Raw genomic sequence first — 25,599 nt, forward strand, 5'->3', positions numbered from 1 at the left:
TGTTTGTAGTCAAAAAGATGTTGGTCTAATGACACTACATTTCAGCAGACACTCTTATCCAGAGCAACTTACAGTTAGTGAGTGCATACATTTTTCATACTGGCCCCCCATGGGAATTGAACCCACAACCCTGGCATTGCGAGCGCCATGCTCTACCAACTGAGCTACAATTAGTAGACAATTAGTGGGCAATTACTAGGCAATTTCTACTCATAATTGATTAAAATTACATGACGCACGCCAATGATGTCATTGGAAACGCTTATCAATAAAAGAACAGAACAGAATAGAATATACAGATGGGTGTTATTTCTGTTTCATGTATTTGAAATACGTATTTTAATTACTTTTGAGTATTTTGTCACTTGAATTACACTGGGCTAAACTACACTCCAATGTATTTTATACTATCCCAGGTATTCCTTAAAGAGGTAGGGTTTCAAGTGTCTCCGGAAGGTGGTCAGTGACTCTGCTGTCCTGGCGTCGTGAGAGAGCTTGTTCCACCATTGGGGTGCCAGAGCAGCGAATAGTTTTGACTGGGCTGAGCGGGAACTGTGCTTCCGCAGAGGTAGGGGGACCAGCAGGCCAGAGGTGGAAGAACGCAATGCCCTCGTTTGGGTGTAGGGAGTTTAAGCTAGAGATATCTGTTTTTTTGCATTGGATGCATCTCAATCCACCGCATCCGCCTATGTCGCACTTCTGCATCTGCGGTGAAAGGTGACAGAGCTAGAGCTGATAGTTTGTCAGACCATGAGACATCCGGAAAATCAGTCTTCTCACAAAATCGTCTGTAGAGTCTGAACGGTTTGGCCTACAAACTATTATGACCCCTCTGTGGAAAGGTGAGACTGCTTTAGGACGCCCACAGGCCTCACAAGACTCATCTGAAGGTTACCGTACCAGTTGAAAAAATGAATGGAAGTATTTATGGAGACTGTTTAGTGCCAAAAATAAGGGGTTAAATACATGTAAAAATGATTTTTTTTTTATCCTGATTTTTCTTATATGTCTCAGATATAGGACAGACACTTCAGAACAAACTTCCTTTTTGATTTTTTGGGGGGTGTTCTATGTAGTGAATCTGTTATGCAATGTGTTTGTATGGGCTAATAGCAGTAAGGCCAAAAATAATTTGTCATCAAATAATTGTTCCTTTTTTTATTGATACTTCAAGGGATCTTAAAATTCAAAATAAAATAGCTAAATAGTATGACCTTCTTAAAACAATTCCATAGAGCTTAGTAGAACCCCTCCCCAGCTTAGACAGGGCTTAGACACTTATGGGTTAAATTGAGATTGTTTTGTCTCTGGCCTACACACAATACCCAATAATGTTTACAAATTAATACAAAATTAAAAGCCGAAATGTCTTGAGTCAATAAGTATTCAACCCCTTTGCTATGGGAAGCCTAAATAAATTCACGAGTCAAAATTTGCTTAAAAAGTCACATAATAACTTGCATGGACTCACGTGATTTTTTTAAATGACTACCTCATCTCTGTACCTCACACATACGATTATCTGTAAGGTCCCTCGGTCGAGCACTGAATTTCAAACACAAATTCAACCACAAAGACCAGGGAAGTTTTCCAATGCCTCGCAAAGTAGGGCACCAATTGGTAGATGGGTAAAAAAAAACATGTGAACATCATTTGGACATGATTTGGAAAAGGCTAATTCATAGTGAACATCATACTCTGTCTTCTTCTTCTTCTTCTTCTTCTTCAGTGGGTTTTATGGCAGACTACATCCAAAACTTGTATTGCCGCCACCAACTGGACGGTTTGAAACCACAAAATATATAAAATAAAAAATACATCCATACTTAATAGTGATACTAACTTACTCCATACTAACTTTTGCCCCAGGAACTGTTCCGCCGCAACCACAATGATTTCTATCTTCCTAGATATTTCCTCCATCTTGGCAGTGCCATTAATCACCATTGCGATAAAGGCCACAAAGTCCACCTTTCTAACCTTTAACATGTCAGGATCATCTGGTGAAAGGCAACCCCTGCAGCTTGCATTGAAGGCCTATCCACCACCATGGACTCTTCAGGAGCACCATTCAAACCCTCAACCCTTCATCGTCTGCCTCCGCCATCTTTTCGAATCTTTCCTTCACTCCCACACCCCTTTTCTAAAAACAACATTTAATTAAATAACTAACTAAGTGTAAACTATTTCCCTTCATAGTTTGTTTGCCTAAGCATGACCATCATCCACATACTTACTTTTTTTTTAACCAAATGTTGCTTTTTTGTGTCAGCAATTGGACAGTGTTCTTGGGGGGGGCTAGTTGGGCTAGTAACCCCACGTTACCCCACGTTACCCCAAGTGCCTTGCTGGACAGGCACGAAGGCAGTTTTTCTATGGGGGGAATAGGGCTCATCTCAACACTCCAAATTGGCTTCTTCTACTCCTTTCCTTTATCTGCACTTATATAATAAATTGAGATGTAAAAGCAACTCCCCATTTGCTTACCACCATATTCCTTTCATTCATCCTGTTTTTTAGTTTTTAGATTTGCCCGGCAGCCAGACTCATTTTAGGCTGTGCGTACGCAAGCCCTCCCCCAGCAGCAGTGTCTGGAACTCCGAAATGGTCTGGCAGTTGTGGGCAGGTGAGAAATGACGTCAATGCAAACTTCTCCGAAATAGATGCGTTCAATATGACTTGCCCCATATAATTGGGATAACTATTGAACAGTTTTGTTGTTGTTGGTGTGACTTTAAACGACAGTTTATTCACCCTATGACAGTCGTCGCCAATTGGACAGCTAAATGATGGGCTCAAGAAGATAGGCTACATTGTATACAAGCTGTCTATCCTCCAACAACCGACGCACGGAAACCTTGAAACATTGAAACAATAATTTTGGTAAGAAAATATATTTTTCTATTTGTTTCTTTTCTTAATAATAATATATTTGTTTGTGTTCACAGGAATAACAAGCTTAGATAAGTCCCCTCGGTGTTTCTTTACCATTTTAAGTGACTACATTGAATATAGAAAGAATAATTTAATGTATGGTTACAAGAAGAAACGTTTCTAAGCATAGGATAGGTTTTGTCAGAGCTGCGGCGATAAAACAGTTTATTATTCTCTAGTCATGCCCGAATATATTTCTCTCGAGCAATGTCTGTCTGGTCTGAGCACAGTTATAGGCTACCATTTATATACAATTCTTTAGGCTACAGGGAATAGTGAAGTCATGTATCCTGCTGTAGAGGCAGTAGCTTAATTGGCTATTATATTTTCCGAGCCTTTCATATAGCCTAGACTTAACAAAATATAAGAGCTTGAACATCATACTCCATCACTGTAAAACCAAGTGTTTAGGATCTGAACACATAATTTAACACTTTTCTGTAACACTTTTTAAACATGTGAAGGCATTTAGAATTTCAATGAAAATGAGTCACAGTGTTTCGATTTTAACACAAGTAAACACCAGTACAGGTTTATTCAGCACAAGGCATTTAGGTTTTAAACACTAGACACTGGGGTTGCTGTTGTAAAGCTGTATTTGCATATTTCCCAGCATGCCTTCTGAGTGAATGTGAGATATACCGACCCATGACTGTGTTTGTTAGTGACAGAACATGGTTGTTGCATTCATTTCTGTAATATTTTAGCACCCACAACCTGCTATCAGAATAACTGCTATGGTGATTACACAACTATCTCAGTAATAGGTGCAATAAATCCAACCCCTTACAGATTGGATTAGTTTGGAAAAATATTTGTTGTTTATCTTTGTATAGTATAAGATCAATCAATGTGCATGAGGAAACTTATATATATATATTTAAAAATAAATGATTCTAAATATCAACCTGCAACAAAGCATGCTGGGAAATATGATAATGAGGCCCCTCCCACATATTTTTCACTCAGAGAGTTAACGGAAATGAACTCAACACAGTCGCGTAACAACATCACAATGCGTTTGAAAAGATTTATTGAATCAAATGTCCTGTTCAGTTGTGTTGAATGTAGGTAAGGTGACAGACATTCCGAATAAATGCCTTATCAGCTTATTACAGTTTATTGTCTTACCCTTTCATAACCCAAAAAATGTATTAATGCATTGTTTGTTTTTGTTGTCATTTGAGTCTTTGCTAACAAAAAAAGATACAGCTTCAAAATGTGTTTAAAACTATCATTGCAATCTTATGGACATCCCAGCCCATCTCCCCCCAGCTTGCCCAAATTGTCTGGGTCAGACATTTTTATTACACAATGTGCCTTTAATTCTGGTGGGGTGAAAAACTATGTGTCAATCATCAAAATATTAACACTTACATCTTCTGGCAACAAAACAGCACACAATGCAAAAACTTGCCAAAAAAGTCACGTCAAGATTGTAATTCTACAGCTCGTGATTGCATTTTTCATGAACATTCTCTCGCTCTCTCCCTCTCCCTCCCCCCCTCCACAGGGAGATGGCGAGTGACGACCGGGTGGCCATCTTGACAGATGATGAGGAGGATCAGAAGAGGAAGTACGTCATGGCAGAACCCTTCAGCACCCTGTCCAAAACCTTGGATCAGATAGCAGCAGGTGCGGGCCCCACCGCTGCCTCCCAAGGTCCAGCATCACCCCCCACAGACACACCTGCCAATCCCAGCAATGACTGCCTGGAGAAGAACTGCGTGCAGATCGACAACCACTTACTCATCTCCAAGGTCTTCTACTTCTTCTTCTATGCGGCCTATGGGTCCCTGCACCCGTTGCTGCCCGTCTACTACAAGCAACTGGGCATGACGCCCAGCCAGAGCGGCCTGCTGGTCGGGATACGGTACTTCATCGAATTCTGCAGCGCCCCCTTTTGGGGGGTTGTGGCGGACCGCTTCAAGAAGGGCAAGGTGGTGCTGCTGTTCTCCGTCTTCTGCTGGTTGGTGTTCAACAGCGGCATCGGCTTCATCAAGCCTGCCTCCATGACCTGCGTGGAGAGGAAACCTACAGTCGTGTCCCCCACCAGCTCCGCCCACCTCGGTCAGTCGGCCAATCACAGCAGGAACCGCAGGGGTGAGATTGGATACTTTTTCCCCCTCCCTTTGGCATCAGGCTCAGTTAGCGGTCCCTTGCACAGGTATGTGAGGAGCGATGGTGGTAATGTCACGGGACCTGTGCCTTCCTCCACCACCTCCACAACAATGTCGACCTCTTTCCCCTCCACCACCACCACCACCAAAACAAAAACAACAACAACAAAAACAGCAGCAACAACAACAGCCAGCTCAAAACCTGCCTCAAATCTAACCACGACCAAACCAACTGCCACTACCAAAGTCTATGACATCATCTCCAACCACGACCAGGTGGAGACCATCTTTCTCCTGATCCTGCTGGTCATCATCATCGGTGAGTTCTTCAGTGCTCCGGCCATGACCATCGTGGACACGCGCACCCTGCAGTACCTGGGCCCCCACCGGGACCGCTATGGTCTGCAGAGGATGTGGGGCTCCCTGGGCTGGGGCCTGTCAATGCTGTGTGTGGGCATCTGGATCGACCACACACACATCAAGCTCTTCATCCAGGGCACCGGCTGCATCGTGCCCGACTACAAGAACTACCAGATAGCCTTTATTGTCTTTGGAGTCCTGATGGCCGTTGCTTTTATAGTGTCCACACAGTTCTACTTTGAGAGTAGTACTAGTGACCATCGGCCAATGGAGGTCCAGGTGGAGGAGGATAAGAGACAGGAGGTGGAGTCTCCTCAAACGTCCAGTGGAGTTTCATCTCCCGAAGGGCATACGGTGGAATCGTTAGAATCTCAAAGTTCTGTCAGCCAGCGGTTCCTTTACAGGGATCTCCTTCGGCTGCTGTGCGGTGTGCAATACGGCTCGGTGCTCTTTGTGGCCTGGTTCATGGGATTCGGCTACGGCTTCGTGTTCACTTTCCTCTACTGGCACCTGGAGGACCTGAAGGGGACCACCACACTTTTTGGAGTCTGCTCGGTGCTTAGCCACATCTCAGAGCTGGTAGCCTACTTCACCAGCCACAAGCTCATCGAGCTCATCGGCCATATAAGGTATATCAAGGGGGCATGGGTCAAAAGCAATAGCCTGGTCCCAGATCTGTTTGTGTTTCTGTACGTCTTGTCAACTCCTGCGTGACAATAACCCTAGGAGTTGGCTAGACAGCACAAACTGATCTGGAACCAGGCTACAAAAGCAAGGCCAAAATAAGCGTATTCTGGTATAGGTGTATGCAAAGTCACAATATTATTTTCTGTCTTTCAGTTTAATTGAATTCCACTTAATAGCTCACCATTCTTGGAGATTTGTTTGGATTTAGACTTATCAGAAAGGATCATTTGTTCAGACTTTTCACTTGTTCCCTTTTTGTCAGTGAACATAAACAACCTCAAGTATTTTGAAATTCATCTCACCTTCAGTGAATCGAAAGTCTATGTTAATTTCCTGCCCTGTCCCTGTGTGAACTTGACCAGTTTAAGCTGAGTGCCAGAGTGACGAAATGAGTGAGGGGAGTGTAAGGGAGGTTCAGGGGTGATGCAGTAACCTGCTAATGGAAGATGTAGGTGTGCCACATAGGCTATAACAGACCCTCCAACAGCCTCAAACAAACATACGGTAAAATGATAGACATTGGGAGAGCTCTGCTCTGTTTAATTTCGAAGAGGGAGGCCTTCTCTCTCTCTCTCTCTCTCTCTCTCTCTCTCTCTCTCTCTCTCTCTCTCTCTCTCTCTCTCTCTCTCTCTCTCTCTCTCTCTCTCTCTCTCTCTCTCTCTCTCTCTCTCTCTCTCTCTCCTCTCTCTCTCTTCTCTCTCTCTCTCTCTCTCTCTCTCTCTCTCTCTCTCTCTCTCTCTCTCTCTCTCTCTCTCTCTCTCTCTCTCTCTCTCTCTCTCTCTCTCTCTCTCTCTCTCTCTCTCTCTCTCTCTCTCTCTCTCTCTCTCTCTCTCTCTCTCTGAGAGCAAAAGAAAGGGAGAGGAGGGAAAGGCAGAATGTGGTGCCACCCAGATGTTGACTAAGTGGGCATTGCCCGAATTGGCACACAGTTTGCAGAACGGACAAGCAGTTTTTTTCCAATTCAAAAGCTTTAAATGCAGTGTTTTGGGAAAGGAAAGAAACATAGGCAAACAGGAAGACCCATCCTGAGTGCTCAAGAGATGATTTTTTTTGTCAGTTCTTCCGTCTAACGTCTGCCCTGTGATATTTCTCAGGCAGGTGACATTTGCCAAATCACCCACGCCTCTCTCTGAACAGGATGAATCATTTGTAATAACAAGGGTTAGCCAAGGGCTGGTCTCCCAGTACAAAGCCACTTATGTTGTTCAAATATGGTTGTTTTAAGTGCAGCCAGAGCAGTTTCCTAGACAGTGGGAAAGTCTCTGACCATTGCATTCATATTATCAACAAACTATGGATAAACTAACTATGGATTAGTTTGTAAAAAGCACTATATGCAGTACAAATACAGGTACATGTGTAAAAACAATTAACATTTATACCAATATTTATACTTTTTACAATGCCATCAGCATTGTAGAGAATGAATGAACAATGTTGTGCTGAATCCATGGAGGAGTGAGAGAAAGCTTCTGTTCTCCCACAGAGTTCCACTGTGTGTGTGGTGTGGTGTGTGTTTCTGGACTCTGTCAGATCTTTGTTTGATGGCCTGGTTTCTGCCTGGGCTGCTGGCAGGGCCTGTGGAAGCCTTTTGTTCCACTGGGGACATGTATGCGTGTAACCCAATCCTGTCCATTACTTCAGCATGAGGCTCTCTCAAGGCTCTCCATTGATCTCCTGAACTAAATGCCTGTGCATATTTCATATTACATTTACATTTTAGTCATTTAGCAGACGCTCTTATCCAGAGTGAGTGCACACATTTAAAAAAAATCATACTAGGCTGTTATTCAAATTGCTGACTAAGATTTGCATGGGGCCTAAGACTATGTGGAGACAAATACTGAAATAGTCGTTGCTGTCTGTGTCTGTATGGTAACACAATGACCAGTTAAATGACTGCTGTGTGCTTATGAGTGTGTGCATGAGTGTGTCCTGTCCTGTCCAGCTCTAGTCTCTGTGCAGCAGTTATCTGGTCCTTGTGACTGGTCCTAGTGTTGTCAGACACAGCCTGCCCCAGGTTTAGAATGACTCACTGTATGACACAGGCTTAAAGAGCCACACACACCCAGCTCTGAAAATAGCTCATGAGAGAAAAATATCCTAAAGCCTAAAACAGTACCTATAGCATTGTATGTCCAAGGTCAATATATGTAAAATATGCATACAGTATGTAAAAAAGTGTTTCTTAAATGTGTCAGTATATTTGCATTGTTTTTGTAGTTGTAATGTGTTCATGCCCACAAACACTGAGTATACAAAAGTACCATAGGGCGGCGCACAATTGGCCCAGCATCAAGTTTGGCCTACCGTCATTGTAAATAAGATTTTGTTCTTAACTGACTTGCCTGGTTAAATAAAATACAAAGTGTGGGAATGAAGGATATAGAAGTCTGTTCAGGGACAGTTCGGGTTTGACCTATGAGCTTTGGCCTTACTTTCACCTGCAACTCCATTGATATACACTGCTCAAAAAAATTAAGGGAACACTTAAACAACACAATGTAACTCCAAGTCAATCACACTTCTGTGAAATCAAACTGTCCACTTAGGAAGCAACACTGATTGACAATAAATTTCACATGCTGTTGTGCAAATGGAATAGACACCCCCAATAAAGGACTGGTTTTGCAGGTGGTGACCACAGACCACTTCTCAGTTCCTATGCTTCCTGGCTGATGTTTTGGTCACTTTTGAATGCTGGCGGTGCTTTCACTCTAGTGGTAGCATGAGACGGAGTCTACAACCCACACAAGTGGCTCAGGTAGTGCAGCTCATCCAGGATGGCACATCAATGCGAGCTGTGGCAAGAAGGTTTGCTGTGTCTGTCAGCGTAGTGTCCAGAGCATGGAGGCGCTACCAGGAGACAGGCCAGTACATCAGGAGACGTGGAGGAGGCCGTAGGAGGGCAACAACCCAGCATCAGGACTGCTACCTCCGCCTTTGTGCAAGGAGGAGCAGGGGGAGCACTGCCAATGCCCTGCAAAATGACCTCCAGCAGGCCACAAATGTGCATGTGTCTGCTCAAACGGTCAGAAACAGACTCCATGAGGGTGGTATGAGGGCCCGACGTCCACAGGTGGGGGTTGTGCTTACAGCCCAACACCGTGCAGGACGTTTGGCATTTGCCAGAGAACACCAAGATTGGCAAATTCGCCACTGGCGCCCTGTGCTCTTCACAGATGAAAGCAGGTTCACACTGAGCACGTGACAGACGTGACAGAGTCTGGAGACGCCGTGGAGAACGTTCTGCTGCCTGAAACATCCTCCAGCATGACCGGTTTGGCGGTGGGTCAGTCATGGTGTGGGGTGGCATTTCTTTGGGGGGCCGCACAGCCTTCCATGTGCTCGCCAGAGGTAGCCTGACTGCCATTAGGTACCGAGATGAGATCCTCAGACCCCTTGTGAGACCATATGCTGGTGTGGTTGGCCCTGGTTTCCTCCTAATGCAAGACAATGCTAGACCTCATGTAGCTGGAGTGTGTCAGCAGTTCCTGCAAGAGGAAGGCATTGATGCTATGGACTGGCCCGCCCGTTCCCCAGACCTGAATCCAATTGAGCACATCTGGGACATCATGTCTCGCTCCATCCACCAACACCACGTTGCACCACAGACTGTCCAGGAGTTGGCGGATGCTTTAGTCCAGGTCTGGGAGGAGACCATCCGCCACCTCATCAGGAGCATGCCCAGGCGTTGTAGGGAGGTCATACAGGCACGTGGAGGCCACACACACTACTGAGCCTCATTTTGACTTGTTTTAAGGAAATTACATCAAAGTTGGATCAGCCTGTAGTGTGGTTTTCCACTTTAATTTTGAGGGTGACTCCAAATCCAGACCTCCATGGGTTGATACATTTGATTTCCATTGATCATTTTTGTGTGGTTTTGTTGTCAGCACATTCAACTATGTAAAGAAAAAAGTATTTAATAAGATTATTTCATTCATTCAGATCTAGGATGTGTTATTTTAGTGTTCCCTTAATTTTTTTGAGCAGTGTATAATAACTTGCTATAGGGTTAGTTAAACAAAGTAGTGAAAGTTCAACATCTATAAACCATCTGTAGTGGACTATTGAAATAAAGTGTTACCTGACCTTCTCTTCCTCCCCAGGGTGCTGTACATCGGGCTGGCCTGCAACACGGCCCGCTACCTCTACATCTCCTACCTGGAGAACGCCTGGGTCGTCCTGCCCATGGAGGTCCTTCAAGGTGAGGCTACACCGGGTGTCATGGGCCTCATGGCACGGCCACGCATGGCGGCATCTGTTGACTTAGCTTAGCATAAGTGTTGACATTAGATAGAAAGGAGGAGGAAGTAGTGTTTGGACTGGCTGCCCACAGTGCACTTACATTGTTGCCATGTTGGCTCTCAGAGTTCATTTCAGGAAAGGAACTCTCCCCTCAATGACAAGAAAAGCTTGTCCTTCGCCTGGAAAACGCCCCTTTCCTCCGTATCTAGACTACCCTGAAAGCCACATTTAAGCCATGAATTACAACGTTGCAGCTATACACGAATAAGTAACATTGAAGGACGCTTATGATTGTAGTCATTCACTAGAAACATAACAACACCAAATAACGATGTTTAGAGACACACTTAGAGACACACAAAATCTAATTTCAAAATCTCCACAATTCTAAAGGAAGTGGTATGACAAGACAAACAAGTGATGGCCGTAGCTCTGGTCTGGGAGGTTAGTGACGATATGGGCTAGCTAAAGAGCTGTATAGGGGGCGAGGCAAGCCAGACGGGCCTAAGGAGGGTATGGTAGCAGGTTTGATGGCTTTGTTTTATTATTGGTAGCTACACAATGAGAAAATTAGGCGTGTTGGATGTAAACTGGCTAGTTGAGCCAGTTCAAACATGACACACCCAAGCGAGTGTTAATGACTAGGGTTAAGTCCACTCTCTCTCTCGCCTGTCACCTGCCACGAACACACACAGGACATGTTCTCCCTTTGAGATCAATTAGAAAATGGCTCCCAAAATGTATTTATTTTCCCTCCCAAAAAGTATAGTGTTGTGTACAACTTTTAATGAAAACAAATTACAGTTTACCTGGCCTGTTTGTTTGTTTCTGCTTATATGTTAAATGTGAAAAGGACTTCATTTAAATGTTTGTTTGTTCTACTGATGTTTATTTTCATTACCTACTACTGTATATCTCTTCCCTAGTAGGGAGGTTTAATTATATTAAATTAACAAGCCAATAACTCGGCCTAATTGTATTACTCCCTGCCCCGACCTAGTGTAATGATGTATGTGTATTTGTGGATGTGCCTGAGTGTGTGTGTCTCTCTTTCACTCACTCTCTCTGTATCTCTGTGTATCTAGGTGTGAGCCATGCCTTAGTGTGGGCAGCGTGTATCTCCTACCTGAGTGCTGCTGTGCCTCCAGAGCTGAGGACCTCTGCCCAGGGTATCCTCCAGGGCCTGCACCTGGGGCTGGGCCGGGGCTGTGGGGCCATGGTGGGGGGAGTGTTAGTCAACTTCTTTGGTAAGAGCCACTGTGATGAAAAACCCCCAGCTGGATTGTATTGAAGTTATATTGAATTGAATTGCGTGTCCCCAGTTCAACCAACGAGAGATATTGGTGTCACTCGTTAAAGGTACAATTTGCAATATAAACTGCTGTTCAATGGTCATTTTGTTGTTAAATGTTCATTAATTGAAACGACCATTGAGAACAGTAGTAATTATTGCAGATTCCAGATTGTACCTTTAACAGTGACTCCTACATGACCAGCTAATTGTATTCACAGTTACAGTGGTCCCACATGCCTTTCAAAATGTTTTACAACGCCTCCCCTCCTTATAAGGATGCCCTGTCCTCCATGGTTTTCATAAAATAATCCAGGTCTTAACTCTTAATAAACTACCACCAGCCCCATCTTAAATCATTAGGATAGGAATTCTATGGTCTGGAACGCATTTGGCTGCACTCCCAGAATAACAACTCTGTGTGTCTCTTTCTGTGCCCTGAAACATGTTTTTTTGGGGGTAAAATATATCCCTTACAGTGCTGAAATGGACATTGATTTTCAGTTTCTGTGTTATATGAAAAGCAATGAGTGAAATACATAAATGTATTTGAAGATTTTGTTTCCAATGCCTAGGGCCCTCAAACTCAACTCTGGACCTCGAAGCCAGTTCCACTGCATTTTTTCATTGTTCCCCTCTAATCAGGGACTGATGTGGTCCTCTGTAGCTCAATTGGTAGAGCATGGCACTTGTAACGCCAGGGTAGTGGGTTCGATCCCCGGGACCACCCATACGTAAAAATGTATACACACATGACTGTAAGTCGCTTTGGATAAAAAATAGAAATACAAAAAACAAAAACAAAAATGTAGGGGAATTGGGACACCAGATATGTGCAATTAATTATCAGGTAGAACAGAAAACCAGCAGGCTCCGGCCCTCATAGGGTAAGAGTTGAGTACCCCTGGCCTAAGGAGTAGGGGCTGATTTGGAATTAAGAAATACTGTGCTGTGAACACGTTTGTCTATTTGGGTTATGGTTTAGGAGCAGCCCACACCTTCAGAGGGATAGGAATGGCATCCCTCGTCATCCTCCTCCTCTTCGCTCTCATCCAATGGCTGGCTGTGCAGAGTGGGGAGAAAAGTATGTGTTAATAAAGTTGATCTTATCCTACCCTGTCTGCTTCAGGCCGTGCCTCTGCATGGGCTTACAGAAAAACAGCATTTGCTGCACCTATTATGCCCCTTAATGGAGAAGTGACTGGCTCCCAATGTGGCAAGCATAACATGTACTACCACTAACTTTAAATCCAGTTTTTCAATCAGCAACTGAGATATTTATAGACATTAGAATGCTGCATGAATCATGTTTAGGATGTTAATAATAGGGGTAGTTGTTAGGCCAGACACCTTAGCAGAATAAGCATGTGTAATCGTTATGAAAAATGTAGCTTACGTTGTTTTCCAGACACCAAAATGCTGGCTGAGAACATTCCCGTCCCCTCCAGTCCTGTTCCCATAGCGACCATCGACGTTATCCAATCAGATAACGCCGCCACAACGCCACCACCAAGGAAGACCAAGCACCAGGAGGAGCAGGAGGACCTGAGCAAGCCCCCCTGGGTGGTGTCTGCCTCGCCCTGGGTCACCCTGGCCTTCGCCCTGCACCAGATCAGAGAGATGGCTGTCCTGGCCAGGAGCAGCCCTGCCAACAACCATCAGCCGCTGCAGGTAGGTAGACAGGGTGGCAGCTCGTGCGGTTCAGGCATATACTTATAGGTTCAGGCTGTGATTTGAGGCTGGGCCCAAAGGCGCATGTCACTGGGCAGAGAATGAAACAGTAGGTAGTTTATGTGGAACACAGGTGGTTTATCTAGGGATTTGTGCATGTTCCAGCCAAGGTTCCATGTTGTATAATGTCCTCCTGAGAACTGTCTTTTTTATTTAATGCGTCCCATTTTGAAGAAAGGTGAGAATATAATACCTGCCTTTAGAACTGTATTTTATGAGGGTATTTTTGCATATCTGTGCCAAGTACTATACTTACAGTATTAAAAAGAACTATGACGCAACACTTTACTTTTGTTCTGTTTGGTAGGAGATAAATGAGATTAGCACAGATGAACCAACAGAGGAAACCTCCCAGTCCTCATCCCAAGACCCCCCAAGCAGGTCCCCACAAACTGGACCCTCTCAGGGGGGAACCCCCCTACCTGACCAGGATCCCCCTACGCCTGCTGACCAACCACCCCTCCCCACTGCCCACACACAGTAAGGGGGTGGGAAGGGGAGACACATTGCACATTTTGAGGAACTGTCCCAAAATGTTTTCCAAGCAACACCACCAACCCACATGGAGTCAAGGGCTGGCGGAAGTTATAAAAAGAGTGGAGAGTATGTTTTTACAGACTGGACGGAAGAAAAATACAGCCCAAAATGAGAGGTTGTATTTGTCCTCTTAGCAGAGAGGACTTAACCAGTGCCTTTAGGGATCTGAGGAAAAGCTATTGCCTTGAAGCAGCTACTGTTGCACTTTCAAATGGATGTAAAAATTGTAAGCAATTTTTTAAAACTTGTCCTGGAAATCTGGATATTAGGTTAGATTGAATAGGGCTCTATTTGTCTCAATGACCCTCAAACTGCACAAGTGCCTGAGCCTCGTCATCAGTTGGCGAATCACACTCATGCAGAAGTGACACACTCAATCTAAATAGCTGTGTGTGTAATGGCTGCTTTGTGGGATGTGGACGGCAGAGATTTCTCTTACATAGAGTTTAGGGGCACGTTCAATAGGAAAACGTTGTGGAATGATGCAGATAGAAATGTTATGATTAGAACTGACAGGAATCCTTATTTTTTAAGTCAGAGAGACATGTTTGTTCTACATACTAGGCTATATCTGAAACAAGTTGCTCTCCTGAACGTGGCCCTGCTTTTACATGTAAATGTTTACTGTGTCTAGTCTGACTATCAACCACTGATGCCGTGGAAAAATATACTTATTTAAAAAAGGTTTATGAAGTGATTGTGTCAGATCTGATATCCACCAGGCTTTCAGGGTCTATAATGTCTATTTAACTATAACTCCATTAGTTCTGGAGATCCCCCTCTGTGAATGTATTTTCACATGCATATTTGTCAAATGAAAAATGTAGTCCAATGCCTGGCCAAAATGTCACAAACATCAAATATTTAACTACAGTCCTATTTAGACAGAAATTGCAAATATGTCAAACTGCTTTCCTCCAGCACCATCTAAAACTGTTCAGACATGTAATGACCCTTTTACATGACATGGATTGTCTGCTACATAGCCTAAGCATCTTAAATCAGGCAACTTCTCTCAGTGCACTGTGGCCTTTTTGTATCTCTTCAAGGTGAAACATCAGTTCACAATACAATGTCACTGGAAAAGGATGGGCTTATTTATTAATTAAAACAAACCTTTAAAAGAATCATCCTTGTAATTTAATTTAACATGAAAAATATGCCCCAAATACAAAAACACTTAAAAATGTGGTTTGATATAAAATTACAATTTAAAAAAATCTGGACTGGGGGAGAAAAACATTGCTTTTGACAGATATGGTCCAATCAAAATCATGTGATCGGCTGTTCTGGCTGTCCCTGAGGCTGCAGTTTCCTAAGCAGCCAGGTGGGGGTGGTAGATAGTAGTTCACTGGATTCCACAGCCAAGAAGAGAGTACATGAGAGTTCGTTACAGTGAGCCAGCAGGGAAGCTGGTCTCATAACCCCAGGCACTTACCACACACAGGAGGGGGGAAAAACAATGTACTCATGATTGTTGCCGGTTTACCTGAGAGCTGTAAACATGAGTTCAAAGTCATCCTGGTGATTCCTGCGATTTTGATACAGAGTTTTTGAATCTAGATGGAGAATTCTGCTTTGAGATGATTTGCAGTGTAGAGTGGGAACCCCAAAGTCAGATTAACTCAAGGCCCCCCCTTAAAAGATACATATATCTCTGAGCCACGATAGGATAGGCACACCAAGTCCCCCCCGTCTCCTCTTAGGTGGAATTATGAGTCACAATCATTCTGACTACATCTCTAGTGGAATTCTATGTGGGGACATATGATGAAGCTTAATTGATACACCTAGCTGTTAATGTGTTTTATGTCGATTCATTCTGTATGAAGATGTTGATCAATCATGGACCCCAAAGATCAACCTGAGTGGTATTGCCCCCTAGTGTTATTAACTGGCCATATTAGGAACCAACCTGTCAACTACAGAGGTTTAAACTCTGATCTTAGAACAGCTCCATGTCCTCATCCTCAACGTCCTCGATGACGTGGGGCTCTGAAGGCGGGATGAAGGCGGCAGCGGCGGGAGGATAGGGAGGGTAGAAAGGGGCGCTGTAGGGGGGGGGCTGCCATGGGGTGCAGCTGTCCGGACGGGGCATGGTGGTGGGAGTGGTCGGGGTGTAGAGGGGGAGGGGGCTAGGTGTAGGCGGAGCCCTGGCGGAGCTGTCCATCTCATCTTCGCTGAGGTCTTCGTCGGCGCCCAGCCCCAGCAGCCTGTGGTAGGCGGCGGGGAAGAGCATGTCCTCATAGTTGGCTCCTCCCGGGCCGTACTGCTGCCCGTGACTCTGCTGCTCCCCCGGGGTCACGTGGCCGCCGCCGCCCTTCAGGAAGGCTGCAAACCTAGAAAAGAGAAACAGTTAGCAGAGAGTTGAGTCATTCACCAGCACTCTGTTCAGTCAAGCTCTCATCAGCTGGGTGCTTTTAGAGCAGAAAGTTCAGAATATTTGTGTGTGGAGGTCTCATACTGTTGTGATGTTTTAAATGCAGGGAGCTGATCCTGAGGACTGTGGATAAGGTACCTCCTACTGTAGTTAGGATGTGAGTAGTGTAGTTTGTCCCATACCGTTGTGGGGAGCGTAGTCGAAGGACCGTTTCCCAGGCAGGGAAGCCAGGCGTAGTGCAGAGCTCCCTGAGCTCCTCAAGGGAGGCCTTGGTGTGTACCTCCCCCTGCTCCCTGTACTCCTCATCTGAGAGGAGGCGCACCTTGGGCTTCCTGCTACACCTAAACACACCCAGGAGAGAGGCCAGGAGACGCCCTGTTAGCCTGGGGGAGAGAGGGAGGGACAGCCACTAATCAAACACACACCTTTGTATCGAAAGCATCTGCTAAAAAGCCTCTATTATTAGTCTCCATTACCCAAATCCACCTTAGTAGTATATCTAATGTCTAACTACAAATTGACTGTGTACCTGCATGTCCCCAGCAGCAGTCTGTAAGTGTAGGGCAGAGCCTTGAGCACCAGCAGGATGCCCAGGAATAGGTAGGAAGCCTGGGGGTAGGTCACCCCGTAGTACATGAGGCCCATGGCCACGCACTGGAGCCCCCAGGTCAGTAGGGACAGGGTGCGCTCGCTGCTGATGGGCCCGTGCTTGTAGCAGACCGCCCAGCTGATCAGGCCTGTTACCACCAGGTAGCCTGGAAAGAGAAAATGATGACGTGATGGAAAGAGGGAGAGAGAAATGGAGAGATATATTGGTTCAATGCGATTATAATATTTTATAGAGAAAGCAACATAAGCAAAGACGCAGAAACAAAAACGTAACCGGTTACATGAAATACTCCAATTGAAAGCCCTGTGTAATTGGAACAGTGGAACCCAGTGGATTTGAGGCATGCCAGTAAGGGTGAAAAGAACACATTTGAATGCTAATCCCCCCAAAGCCCTTTTGTTTCCAAGCACAGAAATCAATGTTCCAGCAGCATTGCCGCGCTCTCTTAATCCTAACGTGCCTGCGGATTCAACCATTTTCAACCCAGTGTGTGCATAGAGTGAGGGCAAATTGATTTGGCAGCAAATACACTGCATTGAGGAGTGTGAAGAGGCAGTCAGTAACTGTAGGCTACTTCACCACTCCACATCCACTTGGCCCTCATATTATGACAGCCTCCTGGGAGTGAATGACTCAGAGTGGACACTGACCCATCCTCATTAGTCATGAATATATTACGGTATCATGTCTAGTGAAAACATACAATTTATCAGGAGCTTTCATTTAAACAGTGTTCATACTGGGTTCAAATGTGCAAGGCCTCACACAGACAGAATTTCAATGTAGGCTAAATGCTTCCTACTGCTAACTGAACAACTCAAGTCCTAGTTCTTACCTTATTTTAAGCAACAATCTCTTAACTAAACCAACTCACCCAAGGCATGTCTCCAGTAGAGCGTCGTGATTTCTTCCCAGTGGCTGAACAACTTCTGGTATCCCAGGTAGGACAGGCCGGAGCCAGCACCAAACAGCGTGATGAACAGGCCCCTCTGGAGGTGACACAGGCAGGTAGTATAACAGGGTAAGCCTAATTCAGCTAAGCAACCCAGAAGATTCTTTCTCTATCGAATAACTCTCTCCAAATGTTGGGTTCTGTAGTTAAAGACACCTCTCTTTAGGACAGGCCAGAGTGACACGTTTGGGCTCTTGCCGTCTGGTTTTACAGGCCTGGTGGAGGCTACGTCCAAAAGGGCAAGTTCTGAGGGGGCTAGATCAGAGTGGGCTGGGGTGGTAGGCTAACCCTTCGTTATAGAGGGCTGGTGGAGGGTATAGCTCCTAGCTAAGAATAAGTGGCTGTTCGGTCCAGGAAAGGGTGTCTCCCATCACTTTAAACTAAAATGAATTTCGATCAATCACCCTGATTAATCATTTTGATGAAGTCTTTAGGCAGTGCAATGGCCTTTGATATAGACTGAGCTCCAAAAGTATTGGGACAGTGACACATTTTTTGTTGTTTTGGCTCTGTACGCCAGCACTTTGGATTTGAAATAATACAATGACTATGAGGTTAAAGTGCAGACTGTCATTAATGTGGAAGTGTTTAGCAACATATTCTATTCTTATTTACAATAAAAGTGTCTCCAAAATGACACAATGCATTATTTACCATTCATTTGTATTGGGCAAAACAAACAGCAAATGCATCCAACAAGTTTGTAGTCACAAGCTTGATGTAATCATTAAGTGCTATGAATATGGGACCAAATACTAAACAACTTTTTACTACTTTAATAGACATAAGTGAATTTGTCCCAATACTTTTGGTCCCCTAAAATGGGGGGACTACGTACAAAAAGTGCTGTAATTTCTAAACGCTTCACCCAATATGGATGAAAATACGCTCAAATTAAAGCTGCCAGTCTGCACTTTAATCTCATAGTATTCTATCATTTCAGTACAGAGCCCCCCAAAAATTGTATTGTCACTGTCCCAATACTTTTGGAGCTTGTCACACATGACAACAGGACTCTCTTGGGGGCGGCAGGAAGCCTAGCGGTTAGAGCGTTGGGGAAGTAACCAAAATGTCGCTAGTTCGAATCCCCGAGCCAACAAGGTAAAAAATATGTCGATGTGCCCTTGAGCATGACTAGCTAAATTATAAGGCAATTCAGAGAAGCACTCATGACTCCATTCTAAGCGCACCAAAATTACGATCTGCTTCTCTGAATTGCCTTGTGATAGCCTAACACTGTAAGATCGTATTTTATAATTTAGCTAGACATGTTGGCAATATAAAAAGCGTTCAAATTATGCCCACCTGACCCAGATGCGTGGTCCACGGCAAACGTTCTTCACAATACAACATACATAGGCTCATTCTGTTCAGGACAACCCAGGGTATAACACCATGGCTACTTGTAACTGTACATCAAACATAGTGATCATAAACGTTGATACAGTATGTTACATGAGTTTTATGATATGGAAAAGTTACATGCACATTTGGACTCAAGGGTGTTTGGCTTGCTTGCATAATAAAAAGCATGAGCTGGTGCACACACAAAAAAGTTGGTAGAGGTGCTGAATAACGGCGAGTCGCACACTCTATATACAAGCTCCCAGTAATTTATTGGGTAAACCACAAACGTTTCAGCATCACTGTGCCTTCTTCAGGTTGTATATTACATTAGTTTTATGATATGGAAAAGTGAAGTGCACAGGCTTGCTTGCAAGACATCAAAGCGGTATTTATTATCATCCTTTACGTCTTTCAAATTACATTGAGTCCTTGTAATTTACAGCATTTGCCTCACTCAGACAACAAAAACGTTGCCAAATTAGCAGGAGGGATGGGGCAACTTCTGTCAAAACCCATACAGAGCTGTGAAGCGGAGACCCTGAACTCTGACGTTATGTATAGAATGTTACTGTACAGCCACTGCGTACTTGTGTAAAGAAAGGGCTATGGTAAACAATGCAGGAAAATTAAGTATTGAGTGCATTCACTGTACTGATTAGCAAAGCTTGTCAAATTGAAATGTGGGGCTCCTTTTATAATTAGCCTAAAGCAGTAACAGCCTAAAGGTGATTCTTACCGGTATAACGTTTTTCAGGATCAACAGCAGAAAGACAACAATGGAGAGGACTCCCATTGAGATTCCTAAGGAATAAAAAAACAAAGAACTCCTGCCAAAAAAGAAAAATATACATTATTGTTTTCTGTAATACCACTAATCAACCTAGAATAGCTCAATCACAGGGTCAATTCAGTTGTAGAACTATATGTGACCTACTGGATGGTTCTTCTTCTGCTACTGAAATATTCACACTTTAAAGGGGCAGTGCAGTCAAAAATGTGATTTTCCTATATTATATATATATTTCCACACTATGAGGTTGGAATAATACTGAAATTGTGAAAATTATGATAACTCACTTTTAATGAAAAGACTGCCTGAAATTTCAGCTTGTTTGGCTGGGTGGGGTTTTTGGTATAATTTAATAGACCAATAACTAAGAGAGTTTGCCCTCCTCTCTGCTAATAACAGCTAGTTTTCAGGTTGCGCATCCCTCCCATAAGGCTCCTCCAATTAGGCCCCTCTCTCAGACCACTCCCAGACAGTCCTAGCAAAATTATTGCTTGAGAAATTGCATTTTGCTAAGAAGCTATTTTTGTTTCTTTTTGACCATTTTAATTGAAAACAATCACAGTAAGGTAATTGTTCCCCAGAAATTATTTGATGTTGAGATAAAAACAGTTGCATTGGCTTTTGTTGCCAAAAGCAGTAGAAAAATAAATATCTTACACTGCATGTTTACCAGGACAATAGAATTGACAGAGCTACTAAATATAACTAACATACACCCAGCATGAGAATGGTAAAACCTTACCTACACAAAGCCCCAGCAAAGTAGAAGAGGGCGAGGCCACATGCAAAGAGTCCAAATCGTATTTTATTTAGCCCTGTAAGTAAGGAGTATGGCTGTTAATAATCATTCTGAACTTCAGACCAAACCGGTAGGTTAACTGCAATTACCAACAACAACAACAATAAAATAATCTCACGTTTGCCCCTGACATGTAGAGAGTGCTCAGAGTTGGCCCTCGGGGTCTTCACCATGAAGCACACATCCTCCTGCTCCAGTGGGATGTCCAGGCTCTTCTCCCTGGCCACACTGGGGCTGGGAGGCCAATAGTGGTCGACCAGGCACCAGGACAGCGTGAGGACGTGGTCTGGCTCGTAGCAGTTCCTGGTCCCCTCCATGGGGTACACGATGTAGACCCCTTCTTCACCTGTCACACGCACCTTGAAGAAGAGTCAGATAGATGCATTTTAGGAGCAAAGTTTGGTTTGTTGCTGTTACAACATAGTAAGGACAACTATTGGGTCATTGCAGTAACTTGCCTAATTTCATACCAACAAGTTATTGTTTGTATGGGAGCATATAGACACACACAAAAGGTGTCTTGTGTTTCGTATCAACAATTAATCATGAGCTGTTGTGAAGCAGCACCCATGGTATACCTACAGGACAGGTGTAACTTTCTTACCTGAAAGGTGGACCAGATGTCTTTCCATTTGATCACTGTGCCAGAACTGTAGCAGAAACATCTTGTTCCAAAATGGGTGGTGTTTTGATTTTCTTTCAGATATGTGCAGTCTGAAAGAATACAACAATAGCTTGTTAGTCAGATATAGTAGCTATATTTAATGTGAAATTAGTTAACTAGTTAGTTTACTAATGGCTAGTAACTAGCTAAGTAAATTCACAAGAGTATTGCTCTTCATGGACTAGCTAACACTAGCTAGCTAATGTTAATGGTTCATTTAGCTAATTTATTTAGTTAGATAACGTTACTACTAACAAGCGTTGCACTGAATTAATTAATAGACCATTCACACAGTAATATTGATGTTATACAAAATAAACAGACTAGTTAGCTAAATAGCCAACTAGCTAGCTACCTAACAACAATAGTGGATAGGAAGAAGATATATACTGTCGTTAGCAAGATAGGCTAGCTAGCTAACGTTACAGTCATTACTTAGCTACAACATTCACCTGCGTCCGAAAAGCCAAGGCTTCCTTCAACTTGTACACATAAGACATTTACTAGTACCGATAAAATTGATAACATTGTTATATCGGAGCAAGGATTCATCATTCCTAGTTGTTGTTGTTAGCAAGCAAGCTATTGTTGTTGACTCCACTTTCAAACTCGGTGGTTAGGAATTAGACCAAAATAAACGATATTGATAAACAGATCACATTTTTCTCTGGCGAACAAAAATCTACATTTATGTGATTTGTGATTTTAATATGTATTCATTCGTTTTGATATCGTTTTTCAATAAAATAGTTCACGCTTCCGTGATTGATTGCTTTAGCCTTGATCAGCATCTGAATTGAAACTGAAAGTATGAGCGTGTTTAGGCAATTTCTGGCTAAATAATACGTGTTGCAAGCAAGAATCAAGTTATTATTTTATCAATAATAACGCCATTGCCTGGGATAGTTGGATGCTTCATTCGAAAATGTGTGTGATTATAACAAAACAAAAGTATTTCCGAGTACCTTTGGGGACGTGTCCATGTGGTGCCCCCTCGTGGATCCTTAAGGAAGATGTGAAATACATTGCAATCAAGGCTTGGATGCAACGTTCACCAGTGGCTGTGCTGTGGACCTGAATTTACAGTAAGTGTTTAATTGTTGCACTAAAACAATACTTCCTATAAATCCTTTGAACCAACAACAAAGGGGTAGAATAATGTAAAATTGCAGTTAATAGGCTACCACACTGCACAGTACCATGTTGGATCGATCTCATTTCATAGAGTCCCCTTTGTTTTGCATGAATGAAAAGAAGAGTTCTATCAGAGACTCATTGATTGATTAGGTTTATTATTGCCCTATTACTGTTGAAAATTAGAGCTTAGCTATGATAGATATATGCACAAAAGGCTTGGCAGGGAACAGGAGGCACACACACACACACATATATATATATATATTGTGATGACCTGACTAGATCATAAAAGAACAACTGTCCAGACAGAGGATTGAGTTTACGAATGGACGGTTTATTAAACCAACTTTACACAGGCTACTGTTTGGCCGTAGCCCACGCCAAATAAATGAAAGATAACCCACAAGCCAATCGTGACCTTCTCTTGTGAAGCCCAGACGTAAAAAGAGAGAGAACAAAGGCTAAACCTGGTCTTAACTTCCAATGCTCCATCCCCCTGCCCAACCCCCCTCCACGCCACTCCGCCAACCACCAGGATGCCCGGCCTCAGAACATTCCAGGCATTCCCGTGATTGGCAGATAGCAGGTTGATTGACATGTCGGACCCCGCGAACACTGGGTACTGGTAGGTACAACACAACCATCTACTAGCCTAACACATAACACACAGCTGTCTGTGCGGGTCGCTACAATATATATATATATATATATATATATATATATATATATATATATATATATATTTTAAATACTTATTGAAAGTTGACTTGATGACCACTTGTCAGGTTAGTGTTAACACATCCTAAATGGAATAAAATCCTATCAAGGTGGGTCTGGAAGAGAGCTGAGTAGCCTATAGGTCAGGGATCATCAACTAGATTCAGCCGCGGGCCGATCTTTTTCTTGAGCGAATGGTCGGGAGGCCGTAACATAATTACAAATAATTTGTAGACTGCAAATTCACCACAAGAAGGCCAAACAGATATACTGTTTGACTAAAACATAATCATTTCGAACCTTGCTTACGTTTGTATATGATTACGTGTCTCTCTATGTGTGACAATACTTGAGAACAGATTTCTTAAATTAAAATTTCAATTGTATTGGGTTGCACAAAAACAGGCCATGGGAAGCCAGAAGTTAAATACAATTGCATTTCAACTCACTGTGCCAGGGGGCCAGATGGTTGGTCATTATGATAAGAAATTTGAGACAAAATTGTGTTATTAAACAGACTTTCCAAACGTGGGTCTCTTGGTTTATGTCATGTCAAAATAAAAGTCCTCCACAAGTTATAAATTTTTTGTCCACATATGCACCATATGTGGACAACAAATATAGAACTAATGCGGGACTTGTGCAGGACTTTTATTTTGACATGAGGTAAGTAAAGAGGAAGTGGGTCTACAACAGACCCACGTTTGGAAAGTCTGTTTAATAATACAATCCTTTAGATATTTTGTATAAAAATTACCCCTGTCATAATGACCAACCGTCCAGCTCACCGGCACATTAAATTGAAATGGAATTGTATTTAACGTCTTCCTTCCCACGGGCTGTTTTTGTGCAACGCTAGTGTATTTAAATACACCCATGTTACTAAAAGCACCTAAGTAGCCTACTATGGTTCACAACACTGAAATATAAGCTGCTGGAGATGGAAAGTCTCTCCACCTCCCACCTCCCACATACTCAAGGATGGGCACAGACAGACAAGGAAAGAGGGAAAATGCAACAAAAAAAGCTAAAAAACTTAAAAGCGGCCAGATGAGAATGTCATTTTTGTTGCTGTTTCTGCGCCCTTTGAAAATGGAAGGGGGATTTTTGTAGTGGGCGGACGCACACAGCAGGCAGCACGCGGCGGCTTTTTCATTTCTCTAGGATGCTGAGGCGACGGCGGCGGCTTTTCCTGACAGGCACGCCCACGCTGGGCTGAGGGCTTACTGTCACATATGCTGCCTGGCTCGCTGCTGCCTGCTGCCTGCCTCCCCAAGTTATGCTAATACCACTGTTTGGTTTTTAGACACTCATCCCCCCTTCCTCTTCCTCCTCCTCCTCCCCTCAGTCTCCAAGTAAACATTCTTAGTTACCCACCCCTCTCCACCCCCAAAAGATTATTTCTGCATTCACTATGGTCTGAAAACTGATCAGTTTGCTCTGAGATTGTACTGTACCATTTCCCCTAGTGAAGAAGTAGGCCTATTAGCAGTCTCATTGTGCTGATGTTCCTCTATCTCAAATAACATCAAAGTTGATTGGTCATGTGCACACGTTACAGTGAAATGCTTGCTTGTCGTCTTGGTTAGCAACGCCAGTGTATATTTTGCCTTGTGTTTTAGGTTATTGTCCTGCTGAAAAGGAAAGCACACTGAACCAGGTTTTCCTCTAGAATTTTGCCTGTGCTTAGCTCTATTCTGTTTATTTTTATCCTAAAAAACTCCATAGTCCTTGCCGATGAAAAGTATGCCCAGAACATGATGCAGTCACCACCATGCTTAAAAATATGTGGTAATCAGTGATGTGTTGTGTTGGATTTGCCCCAAACATAACGCTTTGTATTCTGGACATAAAGTTCATTTCTTTGCCACATTTTTTGTAGTTTTACTTTAGTGCCTTATTGCAAACAGAATGCATATTTTTGAATAGTTTTATTCTGTACAGGCTTCCTTCTTTTCACTCTGTCATTTAGTTTAGTATTGTGGAGTAACTACAATGTTGTTGATCCATCCTCAGTTTTCTCCTATCACAGCCATTAAACTCTGTAACTGTTTTAAAGTCACCATTGGCCTCATGGTGAAATCCCTGAGCGGTTTCCTCCCTCTCCGGCAACTGAGTTAGGAAGGACGCCTGTATCTTTGTAGTGACTCGGTGTATTGATACACCATCCAAAGTTTAATTAATAACTTCATCATGCTCAAAGAGATATTCAATATCTGCATTGTTTTATTTTTACCCATCTACCAATAGGTGCCCTTCTTTGAGAGGCATTGAAAAACCTCCCTGATCTTT

The 25,599-nt window shown here is 43.4% G+C and overlaps 2 protein-coding genes across 2 annotated transcripts; one reads left to right on the forward strand and one right to left on the reverse strand.

The window, feature by feature from the left end:
* Positions 1-2,605: 2,605 nt before the first annotated feature.
* On the forward strand, positions 2,606-14,884 carry LOC121553235 (major facilitator superfamily domain-containing protein 6). The gene is made up of 7 exons (XM_041866265.2): positions 2,606-2,883; positions 4,448-6,043; positions 10,214-10,311; positions 11,438-11,599; positions 12,629-12,727; positions 13,052-13,314; positions 13,682-14,884. Exons 2-7 carry the CDS (start codon positions 4,452-4,454, stop codon positions 13,856-13,858), a joined length of 2,391 nt encoding a protein of 796 aa, XP_041722199.2. The 5' UTR covers positions 2,606-2,883; positions 4,448-4,451; the 3' UTR covers positions 13,859-14,884.
* Positions 14,885-14,990: 106 nt separating this feature from the next.
* On the reverse strand, positions 14,991-22,444 carry nemp2 (nuclear envelope integral membrane protein 2). Its single transcript, XM_041866258.2, has 9 exons — positions 22,419-22,444; positions 21,394-21,503; positions 20,908-21,148; positions 20,733-20,805; positions 19,937-20,027; positions 17,776-17,890; positions 16,821-17,046; positions 16,474-16,674; positions 14,991-16,250 (listed from the first exon to the last, which is right to left on the reverse strand). Exons 3-9 carry the CDS (start codon positions 21,104-21,106, stop codon positions 15,857-15,859), a joined length of 1,299 nt encoding a protein of 432 aa, XP_041722192.2. The 5' UTR covers positions 21,107-21,148; positions 21,394-21,503; positions 22,419-22,444; the 3' UTR covers positions 14,991-15,856.
* Positions 22,445-25,599: the final 3,155 nt, after the last annotated feature.

Source organism: Coregonus clupeaformis, chromosome 4 (assembly GCF_020615455.1).
Source record: "Coregonus clupeaformis isolate EN_2021a chromosome 4, ASM2061545v1, whole genome shotgun sequence".
NCBI lineage: Eukaryota > Metazoa > Chordata > Actinopteri > Salmoniformes > Salmonidae > Coregonus > Coregonus clupeaformis.